Source organism: Armigeres subalbatus, chromosome 2 (genome assembly GCF_024139115.2).
Source record: "Armigeres subalbatus isolate Guangzhou_Male chromosome 2, GZ_Asu_2, whole genome shotgun sequence".
NCBI classification, from domain to species: domain Eukaryota; kingdom Metazoa; phylum Arthropoda; class Insecta; order Diptera; family Culicidae; genus Armigeres; species Armigeres subalbatus.
The window spans coordinates 265,919,647-265,942,119 of record NC_085140.1 but is presented as its reverse complement, the minus strand read 5'-3'; the positions used below and the strand labels follow the sequence as shown (position 1 = coordinate 265,942,119).

At 39.0% G+C, this 22,473-nt stretch overlaps 2 protein-coding genes across 4 annotated transcripts; one reads left to right on the top strand and one right to left on the bottom strand.

The window, feature by feature from the left end:
- Positions 1–3,867: 3,867 nt before the first annotated feature.
- LOC134212181 (uncharacterized) lies at positions 3,868–12,830 on the top strand. Of its 3 annotated transcripts, XR_009979209.1 has the most exons (4): positions 3,868–4,027; positions 10,670–11,372; positions 11,933–12,129; positions 12,289–12,427. XR_009979209.1 is itself a non-coding variant. In XM_062689808.1 (3 exons), exons 2-3 carry the CDS (start codon positions 10,670–10,672, stop codon positions 12,615–12,617), a joined length of 1,032 nt encoding a protein of 343 aa, XP_062545792.1. In that variant the 5' UTR covers positions 3,868–4,027; the 3' UTR covers positions 12,618–12,830. The 3 variants fall into 3 exon arrangements, 2 of the variants coding, with proteins under 2 accessions (XP_062545792.1, XP_062545793.1); XM_062689808.1 differs by lacking the exon at positions 11,933–12,129 and having other exon boundaries at positions 12,289–12,830; XM_062689809.1 differs by lacking the exons at positions 3,868–4,027; positions 11,933–12,129 and adding an exon at positions 4,262–4,389 and having other exon boundaries at positions 12,289–12,830.
- Positions 12,752–21,038, bottom strand: LOC134212182 (bifunctional peptidase and (3S)-lysyl hydroxylase Jmjd7). The gene is made up of 6 exons (XM_062689811.1): positions 20,796–21,038; positions 20,568–20,721; positions 19,063–19,215; positions 18,834–19,000; positions 18,608–18,772; positions 12,752–13,130 (listed from the first exon to the last, which is right to left on the bottom strand). Exons 1-6 carry the CDS (start codon positions 20,848–20,850, stop codon positions 12,856–12,858), a joined length of 969 nt encoding a protein of 322 aa, XP_062545795.1. The 5' UTR covers positions 20,851–21,038; the 3' UTR covers positions 12,752–12,855.
- Between the last annotated feature and the right edge of the window lie 1,435 nt (positions 21,039–22,473).

The following is a 22,473-nucleotide window of genomic DNA, read 5'->3' as shown; positions in this document are numbered from 1 at the left end:
GTGTGGTTGGGATTACTAAATAGATGTCTACATTTAAATAATCGGTTCGATGGTATTCTATAGTAAAGTCGACTTGGTCATGGTCGACTTCATAGTATTTCAATGTCAACTCTACTGCGTTATTGTATGGTAGAGCTAAACATGTTTGTGTTGTTGCATTTACTACAAGATTATTATCAGTGTATATACTCTTTAAATAGAGCTAATAAACTATAGAGGAAGACTGTCGCTGTCGTCGCTGGCGAAACATCTTTTGCTGGCGAGGATAGGGCACTAAATGTCAACGAAGGAAAAATCAGTACGTTTTGACAGATAGGTACCCAACATGTTTGGGGACGATAACAAAGGGAACCGCAGCGACAATCGTCATCTATAGTTTACTACCTCTATTACTCTTCATTATACCACCTAATTAATGATCCCATATAAAAAAGCTAATAACATTCATAAGTTAATGCAAAGTATAAATTTCGGAATGTATGTGACTAATGCGATGTATAAGTTTTTTCTTATACATATCATTAAGCGCCAGCTTTGGCAAAAAAGTATTAGAAATATTAATAATAAATAACATTAAATTTTTTTACGTGTATAGGTTTGCTTTTGGATGTCAATAATGTTCAAATTTTTTTCCGTCACGTGCCGTAAAAAGAGGGACGTACAACGAAGTGATGTAAAAAGAGGGATGAGTGTTTAACACTATGGGGCTTTATTTAAAAATTTATTAATGGAGTGAGTGAATATAGACTAGCAACCCTATAACCAGAAACCGGCGGAGTGAAAAACTGTCGAAATGGCAACGTATGAAAATGCATGAAATCGTGAAAATAATACTGGCAGCACTTGAACTTTTTGCTTGCCTCTTATCATGCAGCGTACACACCAGTCAAGCAGTTTGACGAACATTGACTACACCCCCAAGAAAACGCTTCGGTTACTGCTTTGTTTGAACGTGTGTGAAGCGTGTGAAGTCGTTCGAACAACCATTTGACAGTTGGCGGCTCGGTTGGAAAAAATCAAAACGGTTTGATTTTGGTTTGAGTTGTCGGGGGTGGAATCAAGGTTCGCCGAATATGTTTGAGCATTGGTAGTGAACTTGCACAAACCCCCATATATTTTCTGATGGTTGGTGCTCAAGTTGGCGCTTCGGTCGTTCGTGTGTGATATTGTTGGTCAAATAAATTGGTTGTTCGTGCCTCTGTTGGTAAAACTTGATGGATGTTTGAATAAACGAGAGGTGGAGTCAATGTTAGTCAAACTGCCTGACCGTGTGTACGTTCCATGTTCCATTATGGATGTAAAATGTGAACAAGTCGAATTGGAACCGCTTTTGATGGTTCGATTGGAAACAAGATGGCGTCTTTGCCGATCTCTTATTATAGTATTTCTAATATAGACCATTTACTCGTACTTAGTGTACGAGAAAGGCAAAAACACGTGACTCGAGCGCCTAACCCCTCTTTTCCTATATGGTTTATCGTGGTCATATTCCAATACACAGCCCCTCCCTACAACAACGTGGTTTCTGGACTGCTCCTTGGTTTTTATTTCACATCGTAACTGATTTTTTCTATTTCTCATATAGTCTCAAGTCAAAAAGTCAAGCCAAGAAGAGTCAAAGAGATTTTCTTGACACCGTTAATTCCGTTAACCCCGTTTTTTAGGTTGGATCAATTCCCAGGACATGTCCTCCTTTTTCGATAACAATCGGATGTCCTTTTGTGCTAAAATGTCCTCCTTTTTGCATACTTTCAAGAAACAATTATTAATGCTTACAGAACATCAATTTCTGATGAATGTTTTATACTTGATCGTGCTGAATAAAATATTACGGGAGAGATTCATTCGCATTTGCTTTCTAATCATAGACATTTCCATTGAGTTTTCAAATACAATCAATGTAAATAACGAACATCAAATGATTTAATTTGAAGATATTAAAATAATATCCAGCTAGTTGATTTGAAACAAACGTTTGGTATTTTCTCGGAATTGGTAGAATGGTACGTTTCCCTGCATACGTGAGGCGAAAAACAGCCGGCATGGACGCCATCTCCGTGATATGATCATGTCTGTTCCAAAATGCTTTGGAGAAATCTACTAAATGTGCCAGGATGGATTTCAACAGTAAGTCAAATGAAATAATTAATATTGAGTGTCTTAGGGGAAAATGTTACAAGGTTAAAATACTTCAATCTTCCTTTTACTTCCGCTATATTCTAATATGGCGGAAGTAAATGGAGGATTGAAGTATTTTAACCTAGTAAGTCAAAGTTAAACTTCTACAGCTATCTTTCATCCAACGTGGACTATATTTGGAAACTCATTGTCCATATTTACAGCTTGTGGAAGATTTGTTGGGGGTCTCCAGTAGCCTTGCGAGCAAAGGCGTAGGATTGCCAATCCGGAGGTGGCGAGTTCCGTTCTCGGTCCGGTCTAGGATGTTTCGGGGTGAAAACATTCTCGACACCCTGGGCATAGTGTATCTATTGTACTTGCCACACAAGATACTACATACTCATGCAATGGCCGGCATAGAAAATTAATTAATTAATAACTGAGGAAATGCTAATAGAATACTTATAGTATAGAATAGTTGAAACGCAGACCAAGTTCCAGTTGGAACGTAGAGCAATTGAAGAAGAAGAAGAAGAAGGAAGATTTGTTAAGAAATAATTTTTGAGAAACAGGGATAGGACTCAAACCTACGGGTATAGACGGTCTGTGATCAAACATTACACACTTAACTCATTTCACAGTATTCGGTAAATTTTACCGAAATCTCAACAGCAGATCTGTTCAGTAATTATTTTACAGATTTTTTGTAATTTTTTCTATTGTTCAACTGTCAAAATCACCGAAAATCAGTAACATTATTTACCGAACAATTCTGCTGTTAACATTTCGGTAAAATTTTACCGAATTCGGCGATTTATTTTAAGTGTCTAAGTTTCAAAATTACATCAAATGGACAAATTCTTTGTAATCGATCTTGGAAACATCATTTTATCTAGAAATAAATTCGCGCTGAATTCACGAAAAACTTAGTAGTCACCATGAACATCTTGAAAATAAAAAACGGAGTCATTACTCAAATCAACGATATCGGGCTTCGTAGTAAACAGTCTAAGTGCATTCACACATCTTGACCTTCGATTCTCGTTGGTATTCAAGAAAAAAAATGGATGAACGTCCTCCTTTGGAAGAATTTTATATGGAGACCCTACCCTAGCTAGATGCTCAATGATATGTCTATCTCGTCCCGAACTGTTCCATACTTGTCTTTGTATCTCGAAAATGCTAACCAACCGCCCAACTGCATAAATTTTTATTGAAAAAAAAAATGCAAGGAATACGATTAAGTAACAGGTATCTCGACGTGCAAAAAATCCGTTACTGATAGTACGCATTGCCGGTAGTTCTTGTCCAATCATGTTTTCCGTTACAAACTTTCCGTTGGCAGACGCCGTGGGCGGACTTGTCCGTTTGGAAGAAAAACCCCTAAAAATCTATTTTTCTGTAAACAATGGGGTGTAACCGTTAAGATCAATTATGGCAATAACACCTTGTTTGCAACCAATTTAGCTGATTAGCAATCATCCACCCCATTCGAGAATGATCGAGTCAAAATGCGGGACAAGGACCTCGAGAGATCAGTTGTTCGTTATCCCATTTGCAAATTTACCTACGTCCACTGAAAACGATCGTTAGAAAGTGAGCCGCCGGTAGTCCGGGTAGAATTTTTGGATACCGACCGTGCACCATGGCACGGTACCGTACCCATACATGGGGCGAGGGTAAGTGCGGTGTAGGAAATTACCGGCCGATCTCGGGTAGATATCGAGGATGAGCGAAGCGGTAGCAGAGCGAAGATCAATTCGGAAAATGGATATAAACGCACGTTCGGGATGTTCGTAGAACACAACCAAATAAAAGGGCACCGAAATCGGACCGAAGCCGTGCGTTCTGCTTTGATTAGGTCTATTGTGCAAATTTTGTGATATTCCGTACGAGCGGCAGTACTGAGGTAAGTCGAATTTTACTTTTTTTCTGGTGACGGTTATGGTTATGCAAGTGAAGTGATCGTGAAGAAAAGAATCTATTGTGGTGATATATGGCTACGGTTTTGTTTATGGGTGATGATCGCCATATTTTTACCGGCACTGCATCTCTTTGTACTATTTGTAGTACGGAAAAGATATGGGGATTAAAGTCCATCATTTCGACTCCATCCTTTGTGTCCATTGGCTGTTGGCAAGAATGGTGACTGTTCGTGAAGCTCTGCTGCATTACATTGTGATTCAAGTATGGTTTGTAGTACGGCTAGAACTCCACGGATGGTTGCATTCGTTACTTCAACAACGGTTGACCAGTGATATTAAATTGAAGGTAAGAATGCCTACAAAATCAGTGATTAGCATCAAGTATTCTTTCGATACCAAGGTACTAAGGAACTCGCCAAATCATCTATGCAAGAAATGAAAAATGAAAAAAGCTACGCGCTAGTAGTACAATTGTGATCATCAGTGTGAATAACAATGGTGTTAAGGACGATCGGAATAGTGTGTGGATCAAAATTAGTCTGTATACAGAATGGAACAGGCTGTAGTACATTCGTGGCGTTTAGTCGTATTGCATAGATTTTTGAAAACTGTAGTACGGCTAGAACTCCACGGATGTCGGCAACACAAGCATCAAAGTGATCAAAATGTTATGGGAATGGAATGATGAATATGATTTAAAAACTTATTACAAAAATTGAAAGAGCAAAACCTGTTGCTAAAATATAGGTACTATAGATAGTTGGGATCTAAAGTGTATAGCCACAAATCATTGATACATCATGAAATACATTTCAAATTGTTCTAACCACCATTAAAAATGAAGGCTTTTGTTAGCCGCATACAGTTTTAGCATTACTTCAGATAAATTATTTTGAAGGATTTGTTTTTTTGTTTTTTTTTTACCGTTTTGAAGTTGTAACGGATAGATCTTTTGAAGCATGTAACTCAGTTGGGCATACCGAATTGCATGAGTATGCGAAAAATAAATGGTTTTTCACGGCATTCTAATTGCATTATTTTGAGCAATAACCCTAGCGAATACGAGCTAGACTAAAAAGTAGTTATGATGATATATGGACAAGTATTGAGCACAGATTTCTATTCCTTTTTGAGGTTATAACAGTCAGAACAATGTGCCTAATTTGTAATCAAGGTGATAGATCCGTTTACATATACGCAAATTATAGTTGGAGAGTAGCGTTCCATTTTTCATCGAATCCATTTACCTAATCGAAAAAAATCACTGTCGAAATAACGGATGTTTTCCACCCCTACAGTATGGGAGCTATGTTTCGAAAAACAGGAACAGAACCTTAGTAATGAAAATGCTCTTTTGTCTACTTAAATTATGCTAGACTTCGATCGCTTCATAGGAGCGCAGATGCTATTTACTTTTTAAAGAAGTCTCTACTCTATCAATCTCACTTCTCAATAGATGGAAACCAACCGAATTGCTGGTGTTCGAAGTATTGTCAAAACAATGTCCAATAATTTTATTTATCTTACTGCTGATAACTCGATCTTAATGGAATTACATTTTTTTGCTTTACTTAATTTAAAAGCACCTAATAACTACCTCTGTGATTGTATCATGGTTTGAACTACATACCCTGATTGTGTCTTGAACTAAGTTTAATAATAAATTGGACTATTGCAGCAGTTCCTAGCATGCGTGGAATAACATAAATGCCAGTTGTGCGTGGCTTCTGTTTTGATAGGGTGATCTTGAAAACGCGAGCGCATTTAGTTTTGGACTCCGTGAGGATTGTCCTTAACCGCCGGTGGCAGCGTGAATTGGTGTGGCAATACTATTGTTCGCGGAATTTTTTTCTTTATTTGAGATACTTTCAGTTCTGGCTGGCTCGTTTCTACATATTTTTAAAATTTTTGTTGAAATATTTATTTGTATAATTTTTTATTTGACTTAGTAGACTACATGAAGACTAACAATTCTCAATGATATGTTAATGATTAGTGTAACAATTCTCACTTAACTTTTCAAAAGGACCTAAGTAAAATGTTTTTCGTGAATTTATTTGAATATTGTAATCAACAGACCAATATTGTAGATTTAATCGAAGTGTGCATTCCAAGGAATTTTTGCCTTTGGTTGTTTCAAATCACCGTTCAAATCTAGGGAGAATGTTCATGCTTTCGGCTGATGCAGATGGTATTACAAATATTTTAATTACTGGTTGAAATTAAGCTGTGTAATTGTAAATTCCTAATACCTTGCATAATGCATTTGCAATATGTGTTTAAATCTCATTAGATCACATTTTTCGTCTATCGAATGCGTTAAAAAATACTTCCAACTTTCTTGCAAATATTTCTACTTGCAAAAGTATAGTACTCTACCCTTCGACACGTCGCGACGCCTAGCCGAGCTCAGAATCAACAGCAAAAGCACGTGGGTAAGCTGTCAAAATGAATCAAAACAAACAGCAATGAAAGTGCGGGAATAAGGCAAGGATCTTCCGCATGCGTTACGCCAATGCGAGGAATGAACAAAATATAGTAGCTCTCTCACTCTTTCATCGACCGACAATTTCAACGTCGATTAGGTGGACCGGCGATTTCAAACCGTCGGGTCCAGTCTTGAATTCAACGTACAATATGAAAGCTTTTGATTGCAATATTCAAATTAATTCATGAAAAAATGCTACTTAGGTCCTTTTGAAAAGTTAAGCGAGAATTTGTCATTCAATGTAAAATCGTAGCAAACGTTGCCAAAACTCTGAAGCGCATGTTAAAAATGTCGAAATATGAAAAATACCCATTTTTTTCAAGGTTTTCTTCGTTTTTTTTCGGAAAGTTCTCCGAAACTTTTTCGAAAAAATCTTCGGAAACCCCTTGGGAAATTTTTCGGAATTTTGACACAATTTCTTTAAAAAAATCCTAAGTTTGTTTTAGCATATTTCTATGGGGAATTCAATTTTCCTACCTACTTCAGATTTTCATGCGCCTTCTATGAATTCATAAGCAGGTATATATACAACCTTTTTCTGAAATTATCTAGAACAGCGTTTCTCAACCCTTTTCCTGAGAGGTACCCCTTCGAACTTTTGCACTACTTGAGATACCCCTAATTGTTTTTTTCTGTAAATGAAAACAAGCATAGATAAAATATATGAAAAAGAGATTTGAAAACTAACGAAAATATGACTCTCCATGAAATTGGCCGAAATTTTCATTATTCTATGAAAAACTCCAATTCAAAGTAAATTTATACATCAAGCATCCTACATGATTTTTTGTTGACTATTGAAGGGTTCCGAGCATCTCGAAGGGAGGTTTCAGAGTCTCTTGAAAGGGGGCTTTCGAGCCACTTAAAAGGAGGCTTCTGAGCTTTTTGAAAGTATGCTTCCAAGCCTCTTGAAAGAAGAATTCCTAGCTTTCAAGCCTCTAGAATGGAGGCTTCCGAACCTTTTGAAGGGAGGTCTTTAAGCCTCTTGAAGGGAGGCTTCAGAGTATCTTGAAAGCGGATTTTGAGTCACTTAAAAGGCTTCTAAGTGTCTTGAAAGTACGTTTCCTAGCCACTTGGAAGAAGAATTTTGAGCATCTTTAAGGGAGGCCTCCGAGCCTCTTGAAAGAAGGCTTTCATGCCTTTGAAGGGTTTCGTTCAAGCCTCTTGAAATGACGCTTTCGAGCCCTTGAAAGGGGCTTTCAGAGCCTCTTGAAAGGAGGCTTCCGAGTATCTTGAAAGAAGACTTCGAAGCCCCTCGAAAGCGGCTTAGGAGCCACTTAAATTAAGGCTTCTGAGCATCTTGAAAGTATGCTTATAATCCTCTTGGCAGAACATTTTCGTGCCTCTTAAAGGGAAGCTTGCGAGCTTTTTGAAAGGAAGCTTACGACTTACGAGCCTCTTGAGGAGATTCTTCCGAGCTCCTCGAAGGGATTATTCCGAGCCTCTGGAAGGAAGGCTTCCGAGCCTCTTGAAGGAACGCTACCATGTATCTCAAAGGAAGGCTTCAGAGCCACTTGAAAAGAGGTTTTCGAGCCTCTCGAAAAGAAGGTTCTGAGCCTCTTGAAAGTATGTTTCCAACCCTCTGTAAAGAAGAGTTTCGAGCCTCTTGAAGGGACCCTACATCTTGAAAGTAGACATCCGCGCGTTTTGATGAAAGGTTTTCTTGAAAGGAGGCTTCCGAGCATTTTGAATGAAGGCTTCAGAGTCTACTGAGGATCTTGAAAGTACGCTTCCAAGCCTCTTGGAAGGCTTCCGAGAAGGGTAGAACGATGTTTCCAATTTATTTGCAACGAAGCAACTGAAAAAATGCTTCATTGCCTCTCAAATGGAGGCTTTCGTACCTTCAGATTCTAGATTTTAGTTTAGAAGCATGTTGTTAACATATTATTCAATATTGTGTTTCGAATAGGTAGATTGCACTGAAGTTTTTTTTTAATTTGTTCATTCAAAAATTTGTCCTTTTGATCTTTTTATCACACAGCACTTTATACACTGTGCTTGTTTTGGAGGGCAGGATTCAATAGGTTTTGATTTACTAATCGCCAAGCATATTATGTACAAGACATAGTTTTGAAATAAAAAAAATTACACAATTATTATCAAACTTTATCATAAGGTTTCGATTGGAATTTTAATACAGTCGATATTACATCTCGATGTCTCTCCTTATGTCGATGGTTTTATCGGTCCCTTCAATCTACACACCTTTGGGCTTTCTACATCTCAATAACTTCCCTATTTCGATATCTCTCTATCTCGATGTCTTCTGGTCATATTTTGTTCCGAATTCTCACTCCCTATGTCGATGTATTCGAATTTCTAGGCTACTAGACCATTTTTGGACAATAACAAACACATCAAAAACAAGAGATGACATTTGTTTTGTCGTCGTTTTTATAGCAACGAGCTTTTTTCGATCTAGTACGCATTTTAATTTTCCTTCCACTTCTTGTTATCTCCCTATATCTCCTTATATCGAAGGTCCCTTCAATATCGGAATGTGGAGAGGCGACTGTACAGCCGCCATTACGTATTCTTGTCCCAGAGACCCCCTGGGGCCAGCGAAGATGATCCCAGGGGTACATGTACCCCAGGTTGAGAACCGCTGCTCTAGGAATTCAATGCTAGACAATTTTAAAGGAACTTATGACAATTTTTTTCTAGCAATTCTTACAAAGCTTCATCGAAAGGCCTTCAAGATATTTTTAAACTCCCCAAAAAATATCATATCAAAATCATTTAAGATTATTTCGAATATTTTTACGAACTACTACTGATAGAAGTTTTGTTTGAGCAACTCACTCCACTGCCGTAATCTGAAAAAGTGACGTACACGCCATTTTCCGAAAATGGTCTCTTTAACAGAAAAATGGAAATCATGTAGGTTATAATTTGGTGCATACGTCACTTTGTCAGATTACGGCAGTCCAGTAAAATGCTTGTTCTGCTTTCAGGTCAACATTGGGCATTAATAAATGTAGGAGTTGGGCGAGTCTAATGACAAAATAATGGATATCAATGCTTCGATAGCCACACATTTTCTGATATACTTCTCATGAGTTTAGGATTTAACACACTTACTAGGACGTGGGCCCTCCTTAGCCGTGCGGTAAGACGCGCAGCTACAAAGCAAAACCATGCTGAGGGTGGCTGGGTTCGATTCCCGGTGCCGGTCTAGGCAATTTTCGGATTGAAAATTGTATCGACTTCCCTGGGCATAAAAGTATCATCGTGTTAGCCTCATGATATACGAATGCAAAAATGGTAAACTGGCTAAGAAACCTCGCAGTTAAAAACTGTGGAAGTGCTTAATGAACACTAAGCTGCGAGGCGGCTCTGTCCTAGTATGGGGATGTAATGCCAATAAGAAGAAGAAGAAGATTAGGACTAAACACATGTTGACTGTTCAATCAAAGTTAATTGCCTATTTTTCGGGTATTATCCACCCGACATGGTCATTAATCTACAATGTTTTGAAAAACTCTGATGTGAATATGTACATCATGTGTGAAATGTATTAGAGGTAACCTCTTTCGTGCTCTTTTCTTCGATGGGACTCAAACTCATAACCATCAGTACGCTAGACTCGTGCTTTTAACCAACTAAGCTACGAAGGATCTCCATTGGGCTTCGCAACTTAGCGGCTACTGAATGAGCCCGAGACTCCCAAATCGGACGCAAAGTCGAAGCACGCAACGAACCAACGCTTTCACATGTGTGTAGTACACATTCACATGTTGACTGATTTGTATTAAAATTGGCATCGCATTCCACAATTTCGACGGACAGGGCATGTTGCAATGCAAGAATGCCGGACAACAACCCTACAAAGATGGTGTTCGCTTCCGATTCTTCAAGTACAAGAAGGTGTCTAGCACGAATCATTTTATGCCCAAGAATGCCGAGAAAATGTACCATGTTTACATTTGTTAACATGTTAACATGTTAACATTTGTTTCATAAGAACTCAGGTAAATTAGCTTCAAGTTGACAAATGACAGAGTGTGGACATATTAAGTTGCTTACCTAACGAACGATTTGAAATGTATTTTCATGAAGAAAAATATTGAAAAGGGTGGAAAACAGTATTGTTTTGGCCATTAGTGTAAATAAAACTTATCCAATACATCCGTTTCAGATGGCGCCAAACGACGTACAACATTCCGACGACTACAATAATGTCCGGCCAAATTCTGACCAAGATCCAAATGAAAACCCCCCGAAAAGAATCAAATACGACAGTACCTACGAAAACATGATCTTTCGGGCAGGCTACACAAATATGCAAAACCAGTACATTTACAATCAACAGAGAAGCCAGGCACTCAGGATGCAGGACGATCGGTACTCCACCATCTCATCATCATCGTCCTTAGTTTCCTCAATGGATGGCTATTCCTCTACTCCGTCTCCAGATTTGACATTGAACGGAAGTCAAGCTTCATCTCCTCTGTTTGCGGTTTATCCGCAACGCCCTGTAGATCCACCTCCACTGCGGTACTTCCAGTTCAACAACCAACAACCACCACCCGACCATGCTCAGAGGCCGGAGCACAGCTATGCCGTGGATTCGCCGCAAAGCTCGCCGCCTATATCGAATTCGTCGGAACCGGAAAATAGACCAGCTCGTGCCCGGGTCACATCTGACTCGGGCAACTCGACCGTTCCCTCGGAAACGGGTGAGATCGGACCAGTGTCAATGGATGATTGGTTCAGAATATTTCAGAATCATGAGATAGCTTCCAAATCGCAACGAGTGCATCTCATGATTCAGGCTAGATCTGCGCAAAGAAAGGAGCAATACCTGTCAATGCGGATGCCTGAACTGCCAACAGACTTGGGTGAGTAGCTTCGTTACTTTATTTTCCTTCTGTAATTCCTTCGTATGGAAAAACCCATATACTTAGTCCTTTTTGGTGGATTATGCATATCCTTGCATGTTCGTTGCGCTGCTGCTACCTGTTGTAACTGCCCCCGGGCAGGTAAATTGTTATTTCGATTGGCTTTTACATTTGAGGCAGTTGTGGGTGTGTTTTATGGTGCTACACATATTAGAAAGGATTTATTGCTTTCTCCCAGAACAGTTTACCTCTTACTAATAATGCTGTCGCTTGTCATATTGCTATAAATATCCTGACGTTCATTGAGAAAATATGTTAAAGCAAAGGTCGTTTCATCATTATGTTTAAGGTGTGAGATTATATTCATCCTTTGTCATTAGTTTACGATTAGGAGTTGGATAAGCTGCCATTGGACTGTGTTATCAGTAACTAGAAATTGATGATTGTTGCTGATGCACATAAAATTAAATTTGTGAGACAAACCTGGATATTTGTCGTAATATTAAGTTATTTGTTACTGAAAAAAGTTGACAATGAACTTAATTTTCAATGAATTACAGAAATTATATCAGCATTGCGTTTGGACCATAGTTCATTTCGCTTACTAGTGGATACTGGAGAAAAAGCATTGAGTCGCCGTGTGAACGACAGGACACGTAGTAGCGCTTCTGTTCGATTCATTAATTGAAATTTATCATCCCTTACGAATACGAATTGAAATATTAGGTGATAATCGCATGAAATAATAATTCTATTGGTAAGTTACTAACGTAATTATTTACTTTCTACTTGTTTTTATCTAATAATTAGCAGCATGCAGATAGTTTGAATTGTAGAATTTTGTTCCTACCATTTTAACTTCACTGTTCTCGATATCAAAGTAGCATGGACCTTATATGTCGTTTGCCTATTTCAGAATACAACCCCAATAAATCACGCCTAAGGAAGGCATATGTAAGTCCAACGGAGGCAGCAGAAAGGGAGAGAAACAACTTGGCTTCGAGGAAGTCTCGGTTTAAGAAGAAAATCGCTCAGCAAATCACCAACATGCACTTGGAATTCGATCGCAGTGAAAATGCCGAACTGTACGCTATGCAGAACTTTATGTCACAGATCATCTACGATCTGGAAGCACAGTGTCTTGATAGCGGAATAGCGCCGATAGATATGCTCAACATGCGCCAGGCGTACGGGTTTACTCCAAGCCAGCATGAAAAGATATACACAGCGGCATCGTCGAGGTAGATTTCGATGTTGTGCGTGTTGAAATTTGAATCTTCTAAAATAACTCTTACCAACCAGTGTTCGTATATAGATTCCTTCTTAAGACATTTCGTTTTATGTTTTTAAGGACAAAAATAAAATACAGTCAATACTCATCTAGGTCAGCGGGTGGTGCAATCGTAAAAATACCTACATTTAATAAAATAAAGCAATATTTTATTCCAATTATAACAATGCTTTCATTTGCAATAACGAAAATCTAGTCAACATCGTTCTCCCCATAACCGCACAGCTTTTCCATCATTTTGTAATAACAGTAGCGGGCATCGTAATCCATATCGTACCAAAAGTTAACGGCGATGCATTTGTGGCTCTGGCGAACGTGGTGATACCACAGGCTTGGAAGATACAACATATCACCGGCGTTGACTCTGATTTCATAGGCAGTGGCGTTGGCGTACTGTGGATATCTGGTCAGGTCCGGTGCCAAAGGGTCGATACTGACCCACTCAATGGAGCGAGGTTTACCAATCTCTGAAAAGAAAAAAAAACAAATCTCACTTATTTTACAGTAGGTATTACAGAACTTTTAACAGCTGAGCCTGATTAATAGGTTCTTGTGGGCTTTGTGGCCGTGCGGTTAGCGACACCAATCGTCTAAACGCATGTGCTGTGGAGTGTGGGTTCGATTCCCGCGCCGGTAAGGAGTAAACTTTTCGTAAAGCGAAATGTTCTCCACTGGTCCATTGGGTGTTGTGTGAATGTGTCCTGTCCGTTGTCTCATGCTAGATGTTAGGTGTTCAGTTTGTGCGACCTCTGGTCGAAGACGGTGATTCTGTCTTTTTAATTTTTGAAGTATTTGGGGATAGGGGAGGGCGAGATTAAAAAAAATTAAAAATGCAATAGTTTTATAATGCCGTGAATCGCAAGTCAGTCCCATCTGCATATGGAATCCATATACAGATGTGACTGACTTGCGATTCACGGCAGATAGTTTTAGTTATTTTTTTTAAATTCAAGCTAGAAGTGCGAATACGTCACAGAAGTTTAAACTTAATTTATTTTAAACTTAAATTCATTTAATTAGCATTAACAATCATGTTTTTGCCTTTCTCGTACAACTAAGTTGTACCGAAAGGCTATCATTTCACTCCGAAAACGAACTTTTTATAGAAGCCTCTGAGACCCATAGTATTATATACCAATCGACTCAGCTCGACGAGCTGAGCACATGTCTGTCTGTCCGTGTGTATGTGTGTGTGTATGTGTGTGCACAAAAGCTATAAAAAACATTAGACAACTTTTCGTACAGTAATCCTTAACCGATTTTCTCGCAACAAGTTTTATTCGACAGGGGACAAAGCCTTGTTGATCACTATTGAATTTTATAATGATCGGTCATTGCGTTTAAAAGTTATGAAGAAAATTATACATCGGACCATATATAAGCTTGGTGTCTTAACTAAATGCGAGAAAGGCACCACCAACGCTAAGTGGATTAATCTGGGTTTTACCTAACAGTTCTATCGAAATTCTTAATAATGAGTATCATAGTAATTATGATACTCATTATTAAGAATTCCGATAGAACCGTTGGGCAAAAAATCCATTATTTTAAATGCTAATTAAATGCAAATTAGGTTTAAAACAAATTATGTTTAAACTTTTATAACGTAGGGGGGTAGGCGGCTTTGGCAGATTTTGTTCTATTATTGTCAGGGGGGGTTTTGTTGACCAAATTTTATGAAATTTGGCCACAATATTCTTTGATATGCATGATATGAATGATATGAATGTTTAGGCCAAATTTGAGCATAGTCAATCATAATATTGCTCTTCTTGCTTGAATTAAAAAAAAAATAACTAAAACTATAAAATTATTGCACTTTTAATATTTTTAAAGTAATTATTACTTTCTACTGCAGATCTTCTTTGGATCCTTTCGGTACAGTTGTATATTGTTTCCCGAGAAAGCCGTTTTCGCCCATGATTTTCAATAGCGCTATGAAATCGATAAACTAATAAGACCTGACATTCACGACATTTTTTTTGAGGATTTGCCTACAGTACAGATCTGGTCATTCGTTGAGCGGCAGTAAACGAAGCCGATCGACTTGATAACTCCCACGAGCTCATTCACTGTTTGTGACAGACGGCAAAAAATGATTTGGGGCATAACTTTGTAGGCGGCCTTTAGGATGGTGATCGCTAGAAAGTTCTCACACTCCCGAGAGAACAAGACTGATGTTGCCCTGCTATTGGACCCGTATTGCAGCCCTGCAGAGAACGCCAGTAGGATTGCGGGCAGTGTTGTAAAATGTCATTTGCATTCGTTTGTATAATTTTCCCAGACGGTAGCTTCAATTCATTATGTATGACGAACTTATAGCGCTTAAATGTGCCTACAACTTTGTCTAACAAGGCATTGCTGTAAATATGTAATCTGGGGCGTGGGAGGCAAAATGTCATTCAAATGACATTATGTCAAATGACACGTGACATTTTGGAGAGTTTTCACTCTCCAGCCTCAGATGTTATATTTAGAGCAATGTACCCTTGGACAAAAATGTTGCCCTACTCAAGAGTTATGAGTACATCTAAAATTATGGAATAAAGTTGGCTTCTAAGGAAAGTTATGAACAAATTAGTCAAATGACATGTAGATGACATTTTACAAGCCTGATTGCGGGATAGTCCAGAACAGTGTCAATCTGGACATGCGGAATTACCCAATCCATGAAATAGTTTCATCTCCTATCTTAGAACTAAGAAAAGATTGCGATTGCTAGAACCGAGATGGACAAGATGACGTCGTATTACGTTTAAATCTCCTGGTCGGTGCAAGAATAGACAGTTCTGCGGATGATGTAATGCTTCACCTTACTTGCGACTCTCTCGATAAAGTTGAACTTAAAGCTACATATGCGATTAGCAGAGTCGGGGTGTTGCATGACCGCCTTGGGTTGCAGAAAGCCTAGGTAAAAGTATAGGAACCTGCACAGTAAAGTCCGTGCGAGCATAAAAACATATGTGTGTGATGATCGACGATAAGCTCAATTATTTCGAGCTACGTCGATTATGCATGCCAAAGGGCATCACTAGCGAAAAAAATCATTATCACGAATGATGTCCAAATGATCGGAGGTGCATCGTAAGGTGCGTAGGCTCACATCGGGAGTAGCGTTGTCTATTATCCGCTATTGCGGGATGTGTTGACCTTCTGATAAAACTTGCGTTTTTCTTGATAACGGCACAGCTGTTCTATTTATTCTAGGCAGCGTTTCTTCCTCTGAAAGAGGCTTGTCTGCTGTCTCCGTTTCCGGATTTAGCGATTCACGTTTTGACGAGTCTATATATTGCTGCAGTGCGCTGCGTTCTTCTCCTCCTCTGTCCGCAATATTAGTCGAAGCAATCATTCTGTCGAATTCGTCCCACATACACGACATTGCTCTTCGCTAGTAGTCCTCAAGAAAGGTCCTATAGACCTCACCTTCTTCCGGAAATACTGCCTCGAGATGCTGCGCATACGAATTAGCGACATCAAGTTGCATCAGTCGCTGTAGGTTGGACCAAGGCGGCCGTCGGTAATTTTGTCTGCAGTAGGGATCTCCTGGACTTGACTATTTTTGGAGGCTTCCCACAATATTCCTATATGGTCGCAGTGGTGTTAATGGCTTTACAAAACAATTCTTGGAAGCAGCGAAATCAATTAGTCGTAGACCATTTTTTCGTCAACTAGTGAGCGCAGAACTTTTGCTATTCCTCTTAGCCAACCTGAGTGTTCAGGTCTTCTATGATAATTTTGACGTCGTAGCTTGGGCAGCTGCCGTACTCACGTTCGAGCTGCGCGTCGAATGCGTTCTTATCATCATCAGTGCATCCGGAGTGTGGGCTAGGCCTATGGACGTTGATTATGCTAAAGTTGAAGAACCTGCCTTTGATCCTCAACCTGCACATGCCTGTTTGTACCCGCTAAGGCATTTCCACCTCAGCATATGCAGACCACGCTTAGTTGACTTCCTGAATGAAATCATCATGTTGGCGCCAAGAAAGGCGCCGTAATTGGAAAGTGGATTGATCCGTATATATCTATAGATAAAATTACGCATTCATAAACCAAAACAATTGAAAAAATTGAATCTCATGATTTATTCGTGGTTCAAATCTGCAGAAATTAGAACTGAGCGTTATACCAGTTTTATTTTTTTGACAGTTGACTAGTATAAAAAAATGAATCTAGAACAGCTACTGGAAAAATGATTGTTTCAGATTCATATTTAAACAGACAGCCCCGAACGATTTGAATCACTGCTGATTTTACTCTTAACCGGTTACTCAAAGGCAACAGATGTTCACCTTCGTCTCATTTAAATAACCCAGGAGCATTGCATCCTATGCTAGAAGATTTTTTTGGGTTTGCAATGAGAGAAAAAGGGGAATGTGGGGTTTGAGTAAAATTCCATCAGCGTGTTTTTATAGATCTACACCTCAGCGTGTCAATCGGCGAGCAGCAAGCCATGACTATACCTCTTCTGTTCAGATCTTCGCGGCGTGCCATTCGCATCCACGGAGATTTGTTGTAATAATTTTGTTCCGACCATTTAGGGCTACACCAAGGACCTGCACAGTTAACTCCGTGAGGTCATTGAAGCATTGAAGGCGTGATAATCGACGATAAGCTCAATTTTACGAGCCACGTCGCTTATGTATTCCAAAGGGCTTCATTGGCGATAAAATCTTTATCACGAACGATGTCGAACAGATCGGCGGTGTATAGTCAGGTGCGTAGATTTATAGCAGGTGTAACACAAGCATGGGCCGTGACACTAAATGCCGAGTACAATGTACAGAAACTTATCAGTACACCGGCTGATGTGTCTACGAGTCCAAGTGCATATCGCACCATATCATACGAAGCGGTGTGCGTTTTAGCTGGGATGATGCCGATAGACATACTCCTAGAGGAGATGTGGATTGCTTCAACGGAAGGGACTCGGTACAAGTGCGACGAGTCCAGAAAGCAGCCTCGTTGCTCAAATGGCAGAAAGCATTGGACACTGCATTTGAAGGTCGTCTGACCCACAGGCTAATTCCGCATGTGTCGAATTGGGTTAACAGAAAGCATGGTCAGGCCAACTTTCACCTTTCACAGGTATTGCCTGAACACGGTTGCTTTAAAAAGTTCCTGCATAGGTTCGGATTTGCAGACTTTGCGGGGTACCCGGAATGTGTAGGTGAGGTAGAATCAACAGGCATCTGAAATAATGGTTGCGCGCAGTGTTGGTAAAATATCAAAATCAAAATCATGCGGAAGATCCATCAGAATCATGACCCAGACAACCGCTCATATTTCGAATCGTATTTTACATCATAGCATGATTTTAAATGAAGAACACCATTGTTGAATGCATTGAATTAACTTTTTTTTCTCGCTTAAACAATGACTAATAATTCCACATGTAAACAAAACATACGTCTCGATTGCGGTTTGACGCTTTTTAGAGCGAAATCATTTTTCGGTAAGTGAGCGAAACGATTCAGTTCTGTCCGAGAAACTTAAGCTCGATGCTCTCCCTACAGAATCGCAAGCGAGTTAGCTTGTGCATGAAGCTTCGATGATTGAGATTAGAGTATGATTCTACCAACACTGAGTGGGCGTAGATCATTAATTGCTCTTAAACTATAACACGTTTTTGATTGAAATAACTGGTATCCATAAGCTCGATTTTTAATAGAAAACAACTTACTTTCAATTGAAATTTTCAAATATAGAGTTACGGATGGTATTCCCGGCACAGGCTTAAAAAAACCAAAGATATAACATTATTTTTTCAAAACTTCTCCGTAATCATATGTGCTCACTCAAGAATTTACAATACAGAAAGTTGAAATTGACTTGCGACTTTGAAGAGGGTGTGACGAAGTGCAATAGCCTGCCGAGAATACCTACTCATATGTATAATCCGAGCTGTACGCTCATTTCTGAGAGTAATTGTTTGAAAAGGACATACCATCTAAAATCGGCTCCACAACCATAGTTCCGTCATCCTCCTGCATATAAATTCCCATAGGATACTTGTCTCTCGGAACGTTGTGCAAATCGACGGGTGGTATCAGGATGAAGTCCTTATATCCGGAAATTACACAGTAGATATTTTCATACGGATCTTTGTGCACTGCAATCGAACGAAAAGTGAATTTTCATAAGTGCAAATTATTGAAAACCCTTCAACATACTCGAAGTGATGGCACGATCATCCCCCATCCAGAAGTTTATCGCATCCGGTTGTTTGTTGAATGCTTCTGTTGCAAATTTCAACTTCTCCGTGTCTATATCCCGCCACAGTTCATAAAAATCTTCCGTGAGGTTAGAGTTCTGTCGTTGTATGTAGAGTATTTGTTCGCTGCAAGAATTCGATATTGGTAACTATTGCAAGATCGACATGACATTGCATGACTGGCTTACTCTTTGCGATCCAGAGTGCTCAGAAACTCGCCCATCGTCATCTGTGTTTCCAGTGGTAGTACGAAGAAATCCTCGCCTTCATGTTTCGCCAATCCGTCGGCATATCCATTGGGGGTGATTGCAACGGTCACTTCCTTGTTCGCGAACGTTTCTCTGTAGGACTAGCGTAAATAAGAACACATTTCTCTAGATTGGTGTTTTTCACTCTCGTCAAAGAAAAAGGCCGTAAATGGGTTCTGCCTAATCTACAGCATGGACAACACAGTTTGATTGGCTAACGTATATTAATGCAAGTTAATTCGTAATTTAGTTGTTTCCTGATTTCTATGTATGTATACTGATGAACTATAAATCGAAATTAGAATAGCCAAGTCTAAGCTCGACGTTGGCGGAGACAAAGGTGGGGCACCATACGATGCAATCACACCATTGTCCACAAAGACTATTGTTCTTGTGCCAAGCGGTGCTCCACTAAATAACATATGCTATTAATAGCTGGCGCCGCTGGAGATGTTCGTGTATGACTGTGTATGTTACATCTTTCTATTGCTTGAGTCCTTCCAATCCAATGTACAATACTATGGAGGATCCGAGGATGATTTTCTCGCGTTTAGTCGAGACATAAACTCATGCAACTTGATACAAGTATCTGCACTATTTTAGTAAAAACTTTTGAAAGTACTCACGGCTACGCAATTGTTGCTTAATTCGTCGAAACACTAAATGATTCGAATTTGAAATCAGACCTTTATGTTGTAAGAAATGATAGCCGTTTGATAGAAGTTAGTTGTGCGAGAAAAGAAGCAAGATATGTATCAGAGCAAAATACAAAGAAAATAAGAAACATGCACGATATTCGTTCTGCAAACTTAAAATGCTAAACGGCACAAAGCACGTTGTGAGGATGAAGACATCTACTAGCAGCAAAGTAAAGACCTGGTATTTATTAATTTAAACGAGTTATTTATAGTTTGATGCATATTTATCGCTCTTTCTATGCAAATCGATATCCAGGCAATATGCAGAGTAACGCATACTGATTATTTTACCATCACTAATCCCTTCACCGATTTTTTTGACGAATCTCAGAAGCGATTCTGGCAATAAAAGAAATAAATCATCAAAATATCGATGAATATTGTCCATTGGATAAATAGTACTTGATTACAGATAGACATACATAGTCAATATTGCCTACGGTCTGCTACCGTTCGCAACATATATCCAAAAAGTTCACAGCTGGCGCAAACAGAAGCTATTTAATAGCACCTCTTTCAGTTGATGCATTAGGAAGGAATATTTACAACGATGAACAGCAGATGCATCATTTATTAGAATATGATGCACAATTTTATTGGCTGTCGTGCAAATAGTGAGTGCCATTTCCTGCCATGCACTTGGAAATGATTCAAATTTATGAACAATCGAGCCAAAAAAAAGTGTACAGAATATGCGTAATCAATCTTAAGTGATGTAAATTTATCAGACTTTGTTTCGAAACATACCTAAAATATTTGGAATTCCACTTTTCCACTGCTGGCCAATCGTTGGTGGCTTCTCGTATGATCAACGGCATGTTTTTCGCCACGTTGTCCCGAACAAATTCCAGTGCCGTCGGTGTTCCATAAGTTTCAGGCAGGGTTGGTCCCAAAAATAGATCTGTTTTTTTCGGACAAGGATTACATAAATAAGTACCGCTAATGGATTGAGTAATAGCTTTAGAATCAACATACCTTTGGCTTCATTTGTCAGGACTTCGAAAGCATCTTTGACCAGAGGATATTCCATGTCTCCACTATCAATGTGATCGTATTTATTTCTATTGCAGTACCGGCTGCTTATTGTACGACTTCTCTGGCTCGACGCTCAACTAAAACTAAACATCAATGGTACGCTTACGAAAACATATCCCGCCTCGAGGGCAAAGTGTGGACGGATGTGTAAAAACAGATTCTCGAGCGGCGTTGATGTGTGCGAATGAATGAATCGTGAGGTAGAAGTAAAACTTTCATACAATTTAAATACAAGCCAAAAACATCGCAAAAGGTGCATATTTCTTTCCATCGCATAAGTTTAGCATATTACGTTCCAAAAATTTGTAATAAGCAGTTGATCATTTCAATTTTTTCATCATATGCAATACGTAAATGCATTAATAATCGTGAATCCTTTAATAATCGTGACATCCTCAAGCGTTCAAAGCAAATAATTTTGAAAATTCAACGACGTGTAAAATTGAAGCTAGTCCCAACAAACGAATAAACACTCGATTTTCAATTAAATTTGATTCAATTTTACAAGCAAGCACGGTTCAAATTTATTTCGATTTAAAAGAACAGTCATATTGATTGCATGTTACGTTTATTTCCATGCTCCAAATAATTGCATGAAAATACTTTTAAAATCACAACATATTTTTATCTGTGTTGTTTAAAAGATGAGCTTCATTGTTCTGAACACATAATTCATCGGGTTATTTGCTCCATAGCTTGTGTTACTCGTTGAACAATTGTTTCATTTTGTCGATTTTGTCGACTCCGAACAACACGCTCGGGAGCATATAGAAACGGACTCGTTCGACCTAGTTCCAATAAAGCCGTTTCATCTTTGGACAATATAGATCGATTAATTTGGCGACGAACTAGCAGAGGTTCAATACCTAACGAAGCGCAGCGATGTTCGTAAGGGGGCAAGTTTAATGGGTCACGCCATGGCAAGTTTCTCAGTACTTGCCTAACGAATCTTCGTTGAACAGCTTCAACCTTTGCAATCCATATTGCCTCATAATGGAAACACACTAACAATGCAAATTCTAGGATAGATCTGACGATAGAACAGTAGTGCAAGCAAGTCGGATCTTTGAAGACTTTGCAAATTTTTAAAACGAATCCAGACGAACGATTTGCTGTATCTAGAATAGCGGAGTAGTGTGATTCGAATGTCAATTGGTCGGGGTTCTTCCAAAACGCACCAAGCGGCTTATTGACTGACTTGCGATATTTTGATCGTAAAAGTAAAACGGAAATCATTTCATATCAATTCTTCCACAAATTTGTTATATGACATCCTTAGTTATGGGGTAGTGGTAAATCCAATACGATTTTCAATCAATTGAATCTGCTAAGTGAAAACTTGGGCAGAGAGATTGGTAATTTTTTGTTGGTGCTTGGTGCGATTTGGCAGAACCCCGGTCACTTGACTATCCGAAATCACACTGAGATCTTTGACCTTCTTTATCTTCTTTATAGTTCAAGTTTGAGTGCTTAATTGGCCTACTATGCTTTGAGCAGGACGAGTTTTTAAAACTTATTCATTCGTCGTAACAATACACATTATGTAACGTCCAACTAAAAAAAAGTAAAATATCTATTGAATTAACGTTTTAGAAAATTTAATATGCATTTTATAAAA

Excerpts from the sequence above, each read along its gene's own strand:
- LOC134212182 (XM_062689811.1), bottom strand. The coding sequence starts at position 20,850 with ATGGAATATCCTCTGGTCAAAGATGCTTTCGAAGTCCTGACAAATGAA. Across the intron at positions 19,216-20,567 it reads TGGAATTCCAAATATTTTAG|AGAAACGTTCGCGAACAAGG; the intron begins GTATGTTTCGAA and ends CTAGTCCTACAG. Across the intron at positions 18,773-18,833 it reads TGATCGTGCCATCACTTCGA|TGCACAAAGATCCGTATGAA; the intron begins GTATGTTGAAGG and ends GTTCGATTGCAG.
- LOC134212181 (XM_062689808.1), top strand. The coding sequence starts at position 10,670 with ATGGCGCCAAACGACGTACAACATTCCGACGACTACAATAATGTCCGG. Across the intron at positions 11,373-12,288 it reads TGAACTGCCAACAGACTTGG|AATACAACCCCAATAAATCA; the intron begins GTGAGTAGCTTC and ends TGCCTATTTCAG.